This window comes from Pyxicephalus adspersus, chromosome Z (assembly GCF_032062135.1).
Source record: "Pyxicephalus adspersus chromosome Z, UCB_Pads_2.0, whole genome shotgun sequence".
NCBI lineage: Eukaryota > Metazoa > Chordata > Amphibia > Anura > Pyxicephalidae > Pyxicephalus > Pyxicephalus adspersus.
The window spans coordinates 22,580,372-22,596,987 of NC_092871.1; the positions used below are offsets into that span (position 1 = coordinate 22,580,372).

General features: G+C 39.3%; 2 protein-coding genes across 2 annotated transcripts; one reads left to right on the forward strand and one right to left on the reverse strand.

The window, feature by feature from the left end:
* On the forward strand, window positions 1–4,749 carry RPL14 (ribosomal protein L14). Its single transcript, XM_072429733.1, has 6 exons — window positions 1–55; window positions 1,794–1,895; window positions 2,286–2,380; window positions 3,031–3,130; window positions 4,157–4,210; window positions 4,647–4,749. The coding sequence occupies exons 1-6, from the start codon at window positions 53–55 to the stop codon at window positions 4,710–4,712; spliced, it is 420 nt and encodes a 139-aa protein (XP_072285834.1). The 5' UTR covers window positions 1–52; the 3' UTR covers window positions 4,713–4,749.
* A 1,088-nt stretch (window positions 4,750–5,837) lies between these two features.
* Window positions 5,838–14,935, reverse strand: LOC140343184 (uncharacterized). The gene is made up of 8 exons (XM_072429732.1): window positions 14,876–14,935; window positions 11,848–12,367; window positions 10,766–10,851; window positions 10,596–10,652; window positions 9,674–9,815; window positions 8,839–8,943; window positions 8,650–8,745; window positions 5,838–7,770 (listed from the first exon to the last, which is right to left on the reverse strand). Exons 2-8 carry the CDS (start codon window positions 12,356–12,358, stop codon window positions 6,998–7,000), a joined length of 1,770 nt encoding a protein of 589 aa, XP_072285833.1. The 5' UTR covers window positions 12,359–12,367; window positions 14,876–14,935; the 3' UTR covers window positions 5,838–6,997.
* Between the last annotated feature and the right edge of the window lie 1,681 nt (window positions 14,936–16,616).

Consider the following 16,616-nt stretch of genomic DNA (forward strand, 5'->3'; position numbering starts at 1 on the left):
TTATCCGGAAAGCGCTCCTGCTGCTCCCTCCTTTCTGCAAGCCGCCGCCATCATGGTGAGTAGCCTGTGCTTGTGCTCTGAGAGGCCGAGGCCACCGCGTGCACCATGGTGGGTGGAAAGGTGGTTGAAGGAGCTGTAAAGAGCGGGCACGGCCTTGGCTACATGTATTGGGGTGTTAGAATCTCACAGCTGTGTGTATGGCGGGCATAGTGAGGAGAGGTCAGGGGCGGCATAGAGCGCAGGCCTGGAGGAGCCCGGCATGTGGAGTCATGTGCTGGGATACTGGGGGTCTGGCAGCCCCCGGCTTCCACCTAGGCGTCGGATGTCAGATAGGGAGTGAATGGGGATTGCAATGGTGAGCTGGGACACATGGGGTCCTATCCAGCTTATAGTGCCATCTCCCCCTGGGTACCTGGCACAGGGACACATCTGGCCATCATCCTGTGCCAAATATTGATCAGTAAGGTGTAAATCCATTCCTTTAAAATTTTAGACCCATGTCACCTAAGAAAAGGTCATTGGCTGGTGTCTGTGCCAGATCCTTCGCTTTTAGATGGACCAACCTCCTACTAAAAAATAAAAAGCCAGGTAGAGGAGGTTATCCTGGGATCAAGCTCTGATTTATGGCCGTCACATTATTCCTTTCCCTTATTGCTGCCAAGGTGACAATGTGCCACCTCATCTGCAAAAGTGTTGTCACTGTATGCCAGGGCTAGAAGGATCCTTCTATTATTATGAAGTTAATTATAAGGGGAGTGTTCTGTAGTCCACAGGGAAAGCTGGGAACAATGCAGTAAGTATTAGGATTGCAATTTCTAGCAGTACTTGTGTAGGTCTAATGCAACATTTGCAATGGTAGTTTAGCAAATCGAAGGGGATCAAATCCAAAGTTCATTGTTGGGGTTCTTTTAAATTTTATTCTAGGTTGATATGTTGAAGCAAGATCAGTCAGGTGCTGCCATTAAATCATTTGCTTTCTGAAAGAGCCAGCTATCAGGCTGTCATTTAAAGTTTTTAGGAACTTCACTATTCAGACTAAATGAGTGAAGGAGTTATAAATTCTTTGTAATCTTCTGGGTAGTGAGAATATAAATATGACATGGTATTTTTGGAGGGTCCCGAATGGGAGCTTCCAAATTTCCTTTACTGTACAACATGCACAATTACACAAGGTGCTATATGAATACAAAATAACTATATTACCAATAATATAAAAAGTGTAAGGTACAGGAATAAACCATCAGGGATTTTGTACAGGATGAGTGCAGCAAAAAATAGTGTTAGGATTCCATACAATAAAAACCCATGGAAAGAGCCAGGTACTGGGGAATATGGGCAGCTGAGTTAGTTTTTAGAACTATTTGGAGGATTTTCCCTCAGTTTATCTTATTGAGGACTAGAAAACTATTGAGAAATTTCACCAAGACACTAGTAAAACATAATCTGTTCTAACCCTGATTTATATTATCCAATAGCAGTTTATTTTAACTCTTAAGCACTGTTACATAGTAAGTCAAGTTGAAAAAAAAAAGACACAAGTCCATTAAGTTCATTCACTTGGGAAATAAACATATCCCAGATATAAAACCCTATGCACATAGTTGATCCATAGGAATGCAAAAATGATTTGCAATTTTCTACAACAGGAAGAAATTCCTTCCTGAATCCAATAAGCAATCGGATGTTCCCTGGATCAACAGTCATTTTTACTTTTAAACAGTTATATTCTGTAATATTTAAAAATGAGAAAAAAGTTTGTCTTGTAAGCTAATGTAATTTTTTTTCTCTTACAGGTGTTCAAACGCTATGTGCAGATAGGCCGTGTTGCCTACATCTCTTTTGGTCCCCATGCTGGCAAACTTGTGGCAATTGTTGATGTAATTGACCAAAATAGAGTAAGTATTAGCTTGAGCGTATCCGAAATGCTTATAGCATTCTTCATATTGCTGGTGACAAGTAAAATAAATTGACAAATAAGGGGCTTGGTATGTTCCTGTCTCTGCATGTGTCTTACCTCCCCTCCGTTCTGTGTCGGGTTCATTCTCTGATCCCCTACATAACAAAACCTTTTCATTGATATATTTAATATGAATTAACTGAGTAAATTAGAGAAATCTGTTTGCATTGTATTTACCAGATAATGATTGATATTGCCATCAGTTTTTTGTTTTTCAAATTGATACATTCATGTCCTTTGTGTCAGTAAAAATGTGTAAAAAAAACATTGCTGTATATTTTCTATTTATAGCTTTGTTATTAAAATCTTGTAATGTTTTTTTCTACAGGCTCTTGTTGATGGACCCTGCACTGGCGTAAGAAGGCAGGCCATGCCATTCAAGTGCATGCAGCTTACTGACTTTGTTCTGAAGTTCCCTCACAGGTAATAAATTAGAGAAGTAACCCTGTCACTAATTGCACATAAGGAAACTAAAGCCACTCTGTACATGAAGGTTCTTGGTCTTTTTAGTGGGCCATGTTGGATATGCCAAATACCTGGTGCCCTGTTGCATGCTATGGTTTCTCTTCCTATGTCACTATAGGAAAAGGGAGTTGAATATTAGCTACTTCAGAAAGTCAAGTGGTAGCAAACCTCGTGAATTCTCTCTATATACATGTTAGTTTGTCAAGGGTGGATGTAAGGAGGTGCAAAGTGTGCCATTGCAGCCCCAAAGGGTTCCAGCCACCCCTAAGCCTACAGGGGCTCCATAAGTGGAGGAGTTACCCACTTTTTTGTTGTAGTGATCTTTGTTACTAAGATAGGTTTTAGATTCTCCATCACTTTCTAACAGTTGTTCAGATGATGAGGTGATCCTTCCAATGGGGACAACTGACTGAATTCGCTCATTTTAAAGACAACTGCCCCACATTTTCTGTTGTCAACAGGAAGTGAAGGAAAATATGTTATGTGTTCTGGATTCTTTAGATTGAGATTTAAAAATTAAGATTAAAGAGTAAATTTACATAACCTAACATTTTTGTTTAGCATTCATTGGGTGCCTTACAGTTGATTTTAATTTTTCTTTTTTTTAGTGCTCGACAGAAGTGTGTCCGTAAGGCCTGGGAGAAAGAGAAGGTTGATGAGAAATGGACTGCTACTAACTGGGCAAAGAAAATTGATGCCAGAGACAGGGTAACTATTAGTGTTCACATACATTGGAAGGATATTTGATTGTTGAACACAAAACTCCTGAGAAGTTTCTCGCTTTTTCCCATTGGCTATATTAGTCTGACAAGGTCACACCTGAGCTTTCTGAAGCTCAGTTACAGAAAGAAAAATACATGCTGCACTAGTAAATGCGGCAGCATCTGTTTCTGGTGGCCCGTAATTGGTGCTCTGCTTAAATCAAGCAAGATTGAGATTTCCTTCTAATCTGATAAAATGCATCATATCGGCAAGAGATTTGCATATTGGTATGTTTAACTAGACATCCAAATCTGGCCCATCAATGTTAGTAGCTTTTGTCTTTTTGATTTCCCTGCTAAGCTACAAAGTTCCAGCTGGGGATTTGTGCTTTTATGAGACCCAAGTGAGTTGTGTGACCCCATGGTATTGGGTGATAACATGTGTTGGGTCTTTATTAATGCCTTCAGGTGTTGGCAGTGATGGTATACATGCATGCTGCCAGGGGCTTGTCCAGGGGACTTCTCATACTGTCATCCCTGAATAAGATATTCTGCTTCTCTTCCAGAGTAGATTATCAAAAGAAGATTTCTACAATAATGCTTATCAGACCCAACAATAGTGACTTCTGTTTTTTTTCCCTTGTAAAGCTAAAGTGTGTCTTGAAGCATCTGCCATTTTTCGAGATGCTTGTATTACCCTTCTGTATCGTGTGGTTTCTCCCTCAGAATTTTATTTTCATTAGTGTTCTTGGAGCTTTAGGGATTCAGTTCTGATGTAGATGTTGTGTGGAACTACAATGTGTAGCAAGGGAATATGGGCATTTACAACACGTTCAGGGTTGTGCTGACAGATGGGGGTCTGAGGTCTTTTGGGTCCCTGTATGCCCAGTTACTGTATCTCCAATCTGAGATTTATTTTTACACCAGGAGACACTGCTGTATGTATATGCCAATTCTTTTGCTTTTTGTAGTCGCTGTATTTTCTAAAATGTTTGCTTTTGTATAATTAATAGTTTTTTTTGTTCTGTTACAGAAAGCAAAGATGTCAGACTTCGACCGTTACAAGGTCATGAAGGCTAAGAAAATGGTAAGCTTGGATTTTATGTCCAAAGTAGAATGTGTGTTTAAGTGGGAACACTGACTTTAATAGAATACTAAAACCAAACATAATGACAATGGAGGTCTATTGGAGGCAGATATGGCCTGATCCTGTATTGTCTTTATGATTGCAAGAGCACAAAAATCATTTTTGAGGGGTAGCTATTAAGAGTCTAGCCATGTGTCAAGCCTACCCTCATTGATGTTCTCTTTACTATTATATACTATTTTACAAAGCACTGCAGGCTTTACACAGGGGTGATAAGATATACAGACCATAGTATAGGGTAAAGCTATTGTCTAGTGAAGGGTGGAATCAGGCTTTGTTTTTACCAAAGATCATCTAGCTTCATTTGAATATTGGGAATTTATGTGCATCCTATGTGTAACATCATTTAACAGATTCTCTTTTATTTGTTTTTCAGAGGAACAAGATCATCAGACATGAGATGAAGAAACTCCAGAAAGAGGCTTCCAAGCCAGCAGCATAAATTTCTCTTACCATGAAATAAAATCTGGTTTATAGACTTTTTTGTGTTCGGATTAACTTTCTTGTAATATAACTCGAGGCCAAACTTTTCTGGGAGATTTAAAAAAAAAAAAAAAAAAAAAAATACTATTTCTGGGGTTTTAAAAGGAACACAACCTTCCATATTTGAGGACCATGCTTGTTCTCATTCAGTGACATAGTGCCGAAGTACACGATTTGGCATGACAGCCTTCAAAAAGCCAACATTGTTTATTATTTACCAATGTAGGAATGAAACATGCTTATTTTAATACTTTGCCTGAATTTACCTGGCATATTTATAAGAATGCAAATACGTTATTCAGCACAGTGGCATTTCATTACTATGATCATTTTAGCTTGATGTGGATATTGGTCGCTGGACCGTTTGAAGCCAGCAGTGTTGTATAATAAAATAGTGCCTGTGGATGACAAACCTGCAAACATAAGTGCAAATTTTGAGGCTAGCAATCAAAGGGGGGTATACAGTCAACCTTGCGTATTGGGAACATGAACTGCATAATACCCTATCAGGAATACTAGAATGTGGCAGGAAACACCAGTGTTTTCTGGAGTCCTGTGAGTATTTCAGTGTATACTGCAGAGTGTTCTCAACTCTAATCTGTGTGGGCCACATATGTTAGTATTCTGTATTTCTATATATTAGCTACTTTCCTAGTGTGTGTGCCTCTATTATAGGTAGTAATACACACCATGCCCCGCATCTGTTCTACTCAAAACTGTTTTGCTTTACACAGTGCCCTAACTATCTTTTAACAGTGAGGCTGATTAGGTAGTTACACTCTTCACTTGGTAAAGTGAATTATCCCTCTGCAAATGATAATTCACCTAGTCAATGTAATGAAAATTCACATTGCAAATAATACCCACTTACATACAGCTAAATGAACAATCTCTAAACCCTTTGCCTTAAATCAACGCAGGTACTAGTGGTCTCTGCTAAATCGCACCACACATTTGTCCATAACCTACAGAGACCTATGACTCTTACATCCAAGAAGGATGTACAGGTAAAACAGAATACATGCATGTATTTTAAATCACTTTTTTTTGATGATACAATAGGCATAGAAACATTACCCAGCTATAACAGTCATTCTGTAAAAGCTTTATTTAGTTTGGTCTTTTGGTACAAGATACAGAAACAAGAATGAATGTTTACCTCAAAAGTATACTGTGGTCATTCTCAAACATTGTGCAACCATATTTACATGTACACATAGTGCCTGGCTTCATAAAAGAAAGATTTAACAATAAAATAATGGCAAGTTTTAGAGCTCCAGACAAGATTGTTCACAGCGTCTGAAAACACCAATGTTAGTACAAGAGATGCCTGTGTCTAGTGCTGTCAAAACATTGTGCACCTTCAGTTTATGCATTAAAAGGTGATCTATTAAAGAGTTTTAGAATTTAAAAAAAATATGAGTGAAAGTCTTTACACAACAGGGAGGGAGGTATGTTTCCAGGTGGTCATCATTGGGGGGGGGGGGTTATTGTAACATCTTTACTTTTTTAAGAACTCTCATAGAAAGAAAAACTATGTTAGTTAGGAATTTATTTTTTACCAGATCTTAGGTTCCCTCATTGGAAAGAAAGATATGTTACAATGCGAAGATCTAGATGGCTGAATCAGTGTTTGCAGACACAAGCATCTGGTTAAAACAACGACTGCAGAAAATAATACAAAAAGAAGTTGCTGGCATGTAGTTCATGTAATATTTTGTTAAAGCTTCATTTACATCCTATACAATAATGGTTTTGGCACTATATTGTTTTAAAACGACATGGTATAAGCATCAACTCCACTGTGAAGAACACTTCGTGCAAGTATATCACTCAGTGAAACGATGGCTAAAAATAATACTACTGCATTAAGAGCGTCCTCCTAGTCATCCATTCTGAGCTTTATGTAATCCCATGCAGCCTGAATCATTGGGAGTTCTCATTCTTCTTTTGGGCAAAACTAGACCAATTCCAGTTCTGTGCTGCAACCTCCTCCTTGACTGAGGTTGCAATGGGCTGAAAATGGGGACTTGTAATTCTTGGCCTACAAACTTTCAGGCACGAATTCAGAAGCACCCCTAAGGATTCACCTTTCAGAACAATCTAGTGGTCAAAATGGATGACAACCAACGGGAGCATTGAGTCATTGATAAAAACGTTTATCCTTCTGAAGCATTTTTAGCATCATACAAATGGATGTATTTAAATCTGCTGATTGATGAAACCAGCACAGCCCAGGAAATGTCAGGGTACACTCAACTTTTCTATTCCATGTGTTCGGAGGTGAAAGTTCAGGTAGGACCACTTTGTGAAGCACTTCTTACACTCAGGGCAGGTAAAGAGTTTATCAGAGGAGTGCGTCCTTTGGTGTGTGACCATGTGTGAGCTCTGTGTGAACCGTTTGCCACACTTGGGGCAAGCAAAAGGCTTTTCTCCTGTATGGGTACGGTAGTGCGTCAGCATGTTTGACCTCCTACTAAACTTTTTGCCACAGTCAGGACAGGCATAAGGGCGCTCTCCTGTGTGAGTTTTAAGGTGCATTCCCAAGTGTGACCTCTTCGCAAAGCGTTTCTCACAATGGTTGCAAGCATAGGGCTTATCCACGGACGATGATTGGCCAAATGTTATTTGGTGGATGAGAAGGTTATTCATGGTGTCAAAGAGCTCACTACATTCTTTATTTGTAGGATTGGGATCTACAAAAGCTGGTTCTTCACCATAGCTGTAGTTTAACTGATTGTTCTCTTCTTTAATTTGCACAGGCTCTCCTGATGAATAACTGGGATCTCCGACATATCTCTCATAGTCACTCCAGGCTTGTTCTTCACATTGTGGAATAGATGTAGAAGAATAGGCAGGATTTTCTATTGCTGGCATTGGTGACTCCGAGGGTGAGGGTTCTTCTTCACCCTCTGTCTGAGAATCATGTACCACAGTCTGGTCATCTTCCACTATCTCCCCAGGAGAACAAGTCATAATATAGGGCTCTTCTCCCAAATCACTGCTCCTAAAATCATCTGTTTGAAAGATATCAAATGTCTTCTATAGAGTTAAACAGCTAATTTACTGTAATTCAACAATTTAAAACAAGTAATTTAAAATGAATAAACCAGAGTTCCCCTGGATGCAGTCACTATGGCCCAGATTCATCAAGCAAAATCGGAAGGTCGCTCGTGCATCCGTATTCGCGACTTGAAATCGGAAGCCGTCAGCAACTGAATGAGCTCGCGACCAGAGCTGCGCATCCCTGGCAGCTTTACACTGGGGAGCTTGCATTAAAAGTCACTGTTCCCCTAAAAAAGCATTCTTTCTAATGGCACACATATTACCCTTAGCCCTAAAAAATATGTTTGTGCTGTTCAAATATTTAAAACATCTATATGCGCTAAGAAAAAGGATATTTTAAAATGACTTATTTCTTTTCTGTTAGGCAAGAGGTAACCGAGTTCAACTCCTCTACATAGGCGCCTATATAAAAGCTTCCGATGCCTGATCGGAGGAGCCGCCCGTGGGTAAATCTTGCGACTGTACGCGCGCGAAGCCTCGGCTTTGCTGTCGGACTAGATTTTCCCACAAAAGTCACAAGCACACACACGTTCTTTTGTTTAATTGACCTGTAATGGACTGTAGATACGCACAGAACAGAGAGCAGGTGTGCGCTAATTAATTGCTATGATCTCACCATTGACAGCTTAACAGATCCTCCTTAATCGCGCAGCTGAAATCTAATCCCCTTAATTGGCAGATTCGCAACCCCTATTATCAAGGCAGGAATCCGGCTGGCAGTAAAGGCGCGTGTACGAGCGCACTCGGCTCTGGACCGCGGGAAAGCGGCTCGCTGGAAGCGCGAGCGTACGTGCATTTAATTGATGAATCAGGGCCTATAACTTACTCACCTGCACAGGTCTCTTCCTCGCCCACAATTGCTTCCATTGAGTTGATGACACATGGCTCCTCTATTTCTTGATCACTTGGTATGGTATTTGATTCACCTACAGAGATCAATCAACACTATAGTACACATTTTTACAGAGCTTTTATCATTTAGATGTACATGAGGAAGCCATTAGAAAGTCATCACTCACCCATGAATATGTTGATTGAAACACCCTCTTGTTTAATGTTCTCTCTGCTTTGGACATCATCGCTATCAGTAATAGACACTTGATTTACAGGTTCATTACAGAGTTCTAAAATACGAAACAAAAAAATCTCTTTAGTAAAAATGTTTTTCTTGTTTAAACCCCTATTCTATCAATTGTTTCAATTTTAAATAAAGTGTCACAGTAACAATATGAGTGTTTAGGAAAATTGTATTTTTCAATTATTCAATCAGTGTGAAACGTATAAATAACCTCAACTATAAATGCTATATTACATGAATTGATTGTATCATTTTATAATCTATTTCTATATCTGGGTTCTGTGTACCCCGTGGGTTTCTCACAAGGTTGTAAGGGTTTTCTTGAGCAACACGCAGTGGTAGATTGATCTCTTGCATGATGGTGCCTACACATTTCTGAGTCACACACTAGCTGACAAAGCCAGAAGCAAGGAACTACTGAAGCTTCCAATGTTTCAAGTATGTAAACCACTGACACCAATGATTATATTTACTGTCAGTTGGAGAACCATTCTTATCAGTGTCCACCAATGTAAAATACGCTTTGCCCCCAAAGAAATAGGGTAAGGATGCCTTGCTTCCAAGAACCTATGAAAGAAGATAATTTTCCCACTGATCACTAAAACAGGCTGTCAATATATGGGTGGCCTTCACTTACTAACCACCAATGAAAACTTTAGGTGGCTCAGATCAGACATCGCATTGTGGAATAAGGATATGGGTTGTGGGGAAACCTAAGAGGAGGAGTTTTCAGAGATATTTACAGGTTTGCTTTTATTTCAAGTATAGAGAATCACCTGGTTCATCTGGGGGTGGTCCACTACTGGGATGTTGATCATTATCTTCCATCATCTCCTCATAAAGATGCCTATGATCCTCAATATAATCCCATTCATCCATGGAGAAAGAGATTGAGATATCTCCACATTTTACAGGGACCTAAAATACAAGAAACAGACACCTCTATAAAATGAGGATATAAATAATGGAAATCAAATTTGTGACTGATTACCAGTACCGTCCCAAAGGGAAGAGAGGATTTGCCTGGCTGCTTTTGTAATCTGCCTGGCAATACACTTCTGAACTTGCACCCCCTAATCTCCCATTCTGTGAGCCCAGGACCATTGCAGGGGAATACAGGATACTGAACAGGACGAGACCAGTGAACTATCATTCTCTAGACCAGCAGTCGCCAACCAGTGGTCCAAGAGAGAATTTTGATGGTCCGTGGCTCTGTTCCCCGTATGGACACAACCCGCTCACTCTCCTATCGTAGGCTCAGACCTCCTTGCTAAAAATCCTGGGGGAACAGAAGGGCAGGGCTGTGAACACAACTTTTGTTGCTTCCACAGCCCTGGGCTACTGTCCCCCCAGGATGTTTAGCAAGGAGGTCTGAGCCTGCGATGGAAGAGTGGGCAGGTTGTGTCCATATGGGGGACAGAGCCACGGACCACCAAAACCATCATGACATCACTTTGGGGAAGTTCCTTCCCCTTTGAGTGACACACGGCTACCCGCACATGCGTGGTCCAGATTCCAGGCATTTAATGGTCTGTGAGGTCTGAAAGGTTGCCGACCACTGCTCTAGACTGAACAGGCCTGGAAGCACTCAGCTTCCAGATTTAAAGCTGCCAAATGCTATGACTGTTACTGGGGACCCTTACAATCAGTGAAAACATTACTATACCTAGTATATGTCATGCACAGTGCAGAGCTCACCTCCTTTTTTAATGTGGATTTAGATGCACTGGAGTCCTTTTTGACCATCATATATTCCTGTACCAAAAAAAAGGTGGATACATTTAAAGAGCTTTCTGAGATCACACATATACATAGAGTGTATTAGTAGAAGATTTTAGTTACATCACACATTATCAAATATTTCTCACCTCACCAGCAAGAAGAGTGATTATTTCCATTGCAATGTTTAGAAGTCTTTTATTCAGCATCTTCTCAATCTTGCTCTCAATAATATCTGCAGCACAAGCAAAGAAAAAAAAGTGTTTGCAGATTATATTTCTATCAATAGGACTGCTGGGCATTTTATTACATTTTCAACAACAAAGTTTCTGTATTGTTCTTAGCAACCAATTAGTACATTTTTGTTGTAGTCTAACCCAAGCATTAGTTTCACTTGCAGAAAAGGATCATAGAAACAGCACAATTGGTAGATCAAGTAAGCTTCCCTTTACTTGGCCAAAATATTTCTATGCTATCCAATAGTGCTTTTGGTATTACCTACAGTGAAAAAATACAGTCCTAATTTGATTGGCTGATCCAGAAAATACTTATAATATATATTTTAAATTGAAGGGAGTTTTCCCAAAACTTTTATATGGATGTAAAATAAGATCAATTTGATCTAAATAAACATGTCATGTATAAATGCCATTCATGTCTCAAAGACCTTCATTCTGTATTAAACTTGCAACTGTATATGTACATTGAGGTTGACAGGAGTTCTTGAGCAATGAGCAACTCTCAGGTCTTTTTTGCAATCTGTTCAGGTGACATTCTTCCCACTGGCCAGCAATCTAGGAGACATTCTTCTCATTGACCACCACACTAATATACTGTGAGCTGTGGATATAGTAATTATAGCAGGGGTTCCTGAAGACCTGAAAGATTCCTTCATGTTATAAAGGTTGAGAAAGGCTGTCAAAAGGGAACTTGCCTTAGCGATATGCAAGATTTATTCTTTCTGTAACTTGCATAGGAGTCTACAATGGGAAGGCTGATCCTGAAGTCGGGAATATTGCAGAGGTAAGATAAGGCACATTGGGTGATGCAACAGTAAGTGCGGATCCCTCAACTGGCTATCCTACTAATCTTTATATTTAAAATAAAGAGAAAGCTTTAAAGTAGAGTCATATTAAAATGACTTTAGGATAATATTGTGCTTTCTTTAAATACACTATACACCCCCTTTGAAGACAAGTATGATAAGATCCAATATAGGAATCTAACTTACCATAGAATGGATCAGTACCGACTGCTTTATCTATCATTTTCATTGTATCCGTCGAATACTGTTTAGCTTCCATGAAACCAGAATGTTCTTGTTCATCTGTATGTACGTTTCTTGGTTTGTGTCGGGGTAATGGGGTTTGATTCTCTACGTGAGCCTTGGATGGAGCAGAATGTAGACGCGTGTCTGTTTCCTCTCGCACTTTTTGGCACGATAGAACTTTGGAGACACTTTGTACTTCTTGGAAAACTGTAGGAACTGCATCTGGCTTCAGAACCATTTTTGTGCCATTGAAAATGTAACTTTTCGGGGAAAAATGTTTGGAGCAGATCTGATAACGGCCAGATCTAGAATACAAAACATTCCGTGCAATTGCATCTATGTCGCTGAAGGTGTTACCGGTCTGTTGCAGCCAAAGTTTAATTAGGTCAAGAGAGCTGGGAAATCCATGAAGTGTCACCCCACTGTCTGTCCCAGAATTACTGTGGCAGTTCTTCACAATGCACTTGGTCATGGTGGACACCTGTAAGGGGATTGAGTCATTGTTAAAGCAAAGATTTATAGATATACCATGGCAGTCAATGAACATTGGAAGTCCTATTTACTTGGGACAACCTCATGGACAACTGCAAATAACTACCAACTAAATTGTACAAAGTTTTGCATGTTTCTTCCTCCTTCCCATGGTAACTATTCATATGAACAAGTCAGCTAATGGGAGAATCAGTTAGATGTGACCACACCTAGTAGCAGTTCATCACATTTAGGTGGACTTGTGTCTAACTACTACTAAGATATACATTTGTTCCGTCCGTGCTGGAAAGAGGAGACAAACCAGGACAATGCAGAAAGGTTGAGGTCTTTTCACCATTAAATGTGTTTTGTTTTGTGAAAGTTTAACTTCTCAATCCAGCACCATCATCTTTGGGGTTCAGGATCTTCAGTTGTCTTGATGGGTCAGGTTACAACCACATTGAATGAGAGTTCATTAATTCTAGACAGTCAGGTATGCTGGGATTGTAAACCGAGCTTTGTGTGCACATTATAGAGAGGATTGCACACAGGCAAGAGGGACATTGCTTGTCCCTTCCATAATTAAGAACCTCGTACTTGCAGTTTTTTTATTTTTAAAGTTCTATGCCATACAAATTGAAAACAAAAAAACATAAATTTATACACAAATGTGCATTGTTGATCATAGTAACAGTTGTCCATAAGTGTGTATAATGGAAAGTATACACCATATAGACACTATACAGTAGGATCTCGTCTAAATGGCTTGTGACTACCCGGCCTCTGTACTATCTGGCCTAGTACTAAGTCCAGAAAAAAAAAATCATTATTCTAAAATCCTGGGGTGGACATCTACTGCGGTGCTCCTGCATGGCACACGTTGTGACGTCGCTGCTGCCTGCTCCCTGGAACTGTGAGCAGATGTCCATGGGTTTGGGGAAAGGAACACTGCCCGTGTGTGGAGGTGAGTATTTTACTTTATTAATGGGACTCTGGACTATTTGTTTTTGTTTTTTGTTATTCGCCCTACCCTGCCACCACATTAGGCCAGATAGTCGAAAGTGTACTGTATATGCATAAAAATGTGATAAATATAGAATTATATAAGCCAGATTTGTCATCACAGATACTAGAGGATTTAAAACCCACATGTCATCATTACAGATCATATTCTATTACAATGGTGCCACCTTTTCGGACCTCACAGACCACTAAATTCATAATTTTTTATGAATTTTTTTAAAAAGATAAATACATTTGTAAAATAATGATCTTCCTAATGGTGCCAGATGAGGACTGTGGAGGCTCTGATTCATTGATCAGCTCACGGTTATGTGAAGTATCACTATTATCATTAGTTGTGTTATCTTTGGTATTATTAAAGAAATACTAAATATTTGTTTGCTTTTCTCACTCATTATGGTTTTAATTAATTCCAATCCAAGACCAAACAAGAAATGATAGTTATCAAACTATTTGATGCCATTAAATATGGTTAACCCCCCCCCAAGCATTCTAATTCTGTCCAAATTTCCGTGCAAAAAGCGTTACAATTCTTAGCCAAATTTCCGTGCAAAAGCTTTAATTTTTGGGCAAAACTCACCAAAATATGTCCAACAGTTAATAAAAAACTATATATACTATATATAACTTAACATGTAAAATAACTGTACAGTAGCATATATATTATAATAATATAAATATTATATGAAAATTTCTTTGTATTGGACTCAATACAGCTATTTTGTATAGAATCCAACACAAATTTTTTTCTTTTTCCTACCAAACCTCCCATCGACGTCACCGGGAAACCCTGCAGATCTCGCGTCTCTGCAGTTCGCGGTTGGAGCTGGAAGAAGACAGACGTGTCCCCAGGACCTGCGGGGAACCAGCAGGACGCCGGAGTGTGACTCAGGATTACCACTTTTTGCACCTAAAATCCACCCCCAGTCATACTCGAGATAACCGCTAGGTTGGTTTAAGAAAATACACAATTAAGGTCATACTTACCTAAAGATCATTTGAGAAATAAACAAATAAAGCGGGGTGTCTGTTGTAATGGTGGAAACAATACTGAAGCGTACAGCTCGGTAGCGGTTGCCTCATACAACTTAACACTACACTGACGTCACGCTGCGCCTCCCTTGTTTTTCCATCTCTGTACAGTTTGTAAATTTAGTGCAATATTAAGGCGAAAATTGTCATTCAGAATATAAGAATTTATTAGAATATTATTTTTGTTTTATTATTTATAAAACATAAAAATTGCAAATAGTGTCCACATTTTTCTATGGACCACTGGTCTATTGGATGTGATCATCTATCAGTCTGCATTACATTGTACTTTGCCTGGGAGGTCTGTAACTTCTGCTGTGCTGCAGCCCGCTTGAGTGCAGTGTATTGCCCATGGAGGAGTGTGCAGGCAGCACCCTGTGCCCTCTCAGGCAGCACACAGCCCCCCTCCCCCATATCCCCCTGTACTCCGCATCCATAAATAAAATACACCTCTGTACTGTACCTTATTGTAATCAAGGACTCGTCTGCTCTAAGTGGGCGTACCCATATGAAAATCCATTCGCCCTCATTGGCTGACCTTGTATACCCGAACCTGGGCACGCGACAAAGCCTTCTGGGAAATGTAGTCTTCAAAGACTGACTGGCGCTAAGCATAAATTATAAAAGGACTACAACTCCCAGAAGCCACCAGCACCATCCGTCTTTCAGCCTAACAGTACGGATCTGCCAATCAGAGCCCGGCAGTGATATTATCTCACACTTCCTGCTGTGTTGCTAGTGATGGGTTTTATTCTTTTACACTGTAAAGGCCTGAGTGTAAAAGCAGATAGGATGGCAGCCTGATTTGTTTTAAAAATGGGAATTCTTATAATAATATAATTCAAGGCATCCTGTTTTAGTTGGATAGGAGGGTTTGCTGGGACTTGTAGTTCTGCAGAATAGCTGTTTGAAGGGAATGCATTCCTTAGCTTCGAAATAAATAAACTTTATTCATACACAAACATGAAAAGGTAACACCTATCAGAGTAGTTAGAATATCATTTCAAAGGTCAGATCAGCTTCCTGCAGAGGTGCAAATATTTTTTTTTAATATCACAAAAAAGTAAAACAGTTCAGGCCTCACCCATTTCCCATTGGGATCTTACAAATCCATGTATTTGTGTTAGTGTGCTTAGTTTTTTTTTGTTTTTGTACCTGAAGTTGTTTTTATTGTCACTTTACCAAAATATCTCTTCTGCTACAAATCCAGGTCACATTTATTCCTTGCCCTGACAAAGGGGACACAGATCCCCAAAACACTCATCGTTGTTGTGTGCACAGGCACAGCACCTCCTAGAGCAGGGGTTCTTAACCTTTTTATGACTCCAGACCCCCAATGGATTGACCAATATGGTCCCATACCCCCTTTACTTGACTGTCAAAATAATCATCATGATTCCTTATGTTAGTTGCCAGTATGACTTCCAAATATATCAACAGCCTGAATTTATTGTACTTTAGATATGGATAGCTAGGAAGAGAACATGAAATAAAATCACAAGCATTGATAACTTTATCATATTTATTTACAAAAAGCAAAACAAACAATGACAAATTTACAAACAGCTACAACTATTTTACAATATAACTTTGATTCACCTGTTTCAGATTATAAACCAATAATTGTACTTCTTACAGTTGAGTATTACACAAAAGAAGAAAACAAACTTAAATGTGCAAGTTTTTTCAATATCTAGACTTTCACTAATCTAGTGAGATATTTGCTGTTTTTGTGCAATCAAAGCATGGAAATGGGGTACAGTTACAGACAAAGCTACTCGCATGTCATCTGACACATGAAGTCGATTTCAGATTTATTAATGTACCCAAGTATAAACTAATACAATAAATAAAATAAATACCAGTACCCTGAGATCGAGTCCCATACCCCCAGCGTTTGGTTCCCATACCCCTGTTTAAGAACCCCTGTCCTAGAAGAACAGAACATTGCTTTAGTTTTACCTTGGGGCAACAGATAAACAAAGTCATATTATTATAGGTTGTTTTTTTTTTCTTTATTTCAAAATTTTCAAGGTTTTTAAACAAACAATAAACATGGATAAAAAAACAGAAACCGCAGGGAACACACTAGAACGTCCAATGAAAGTCTTTGATTGTAGTATCTGCACTGTACAAAGTTCCAAAAATACTTTTCCTGAAAAGAAAGGGTAACACAAGCGGGTAATAACATGCCGGTAAGGCAA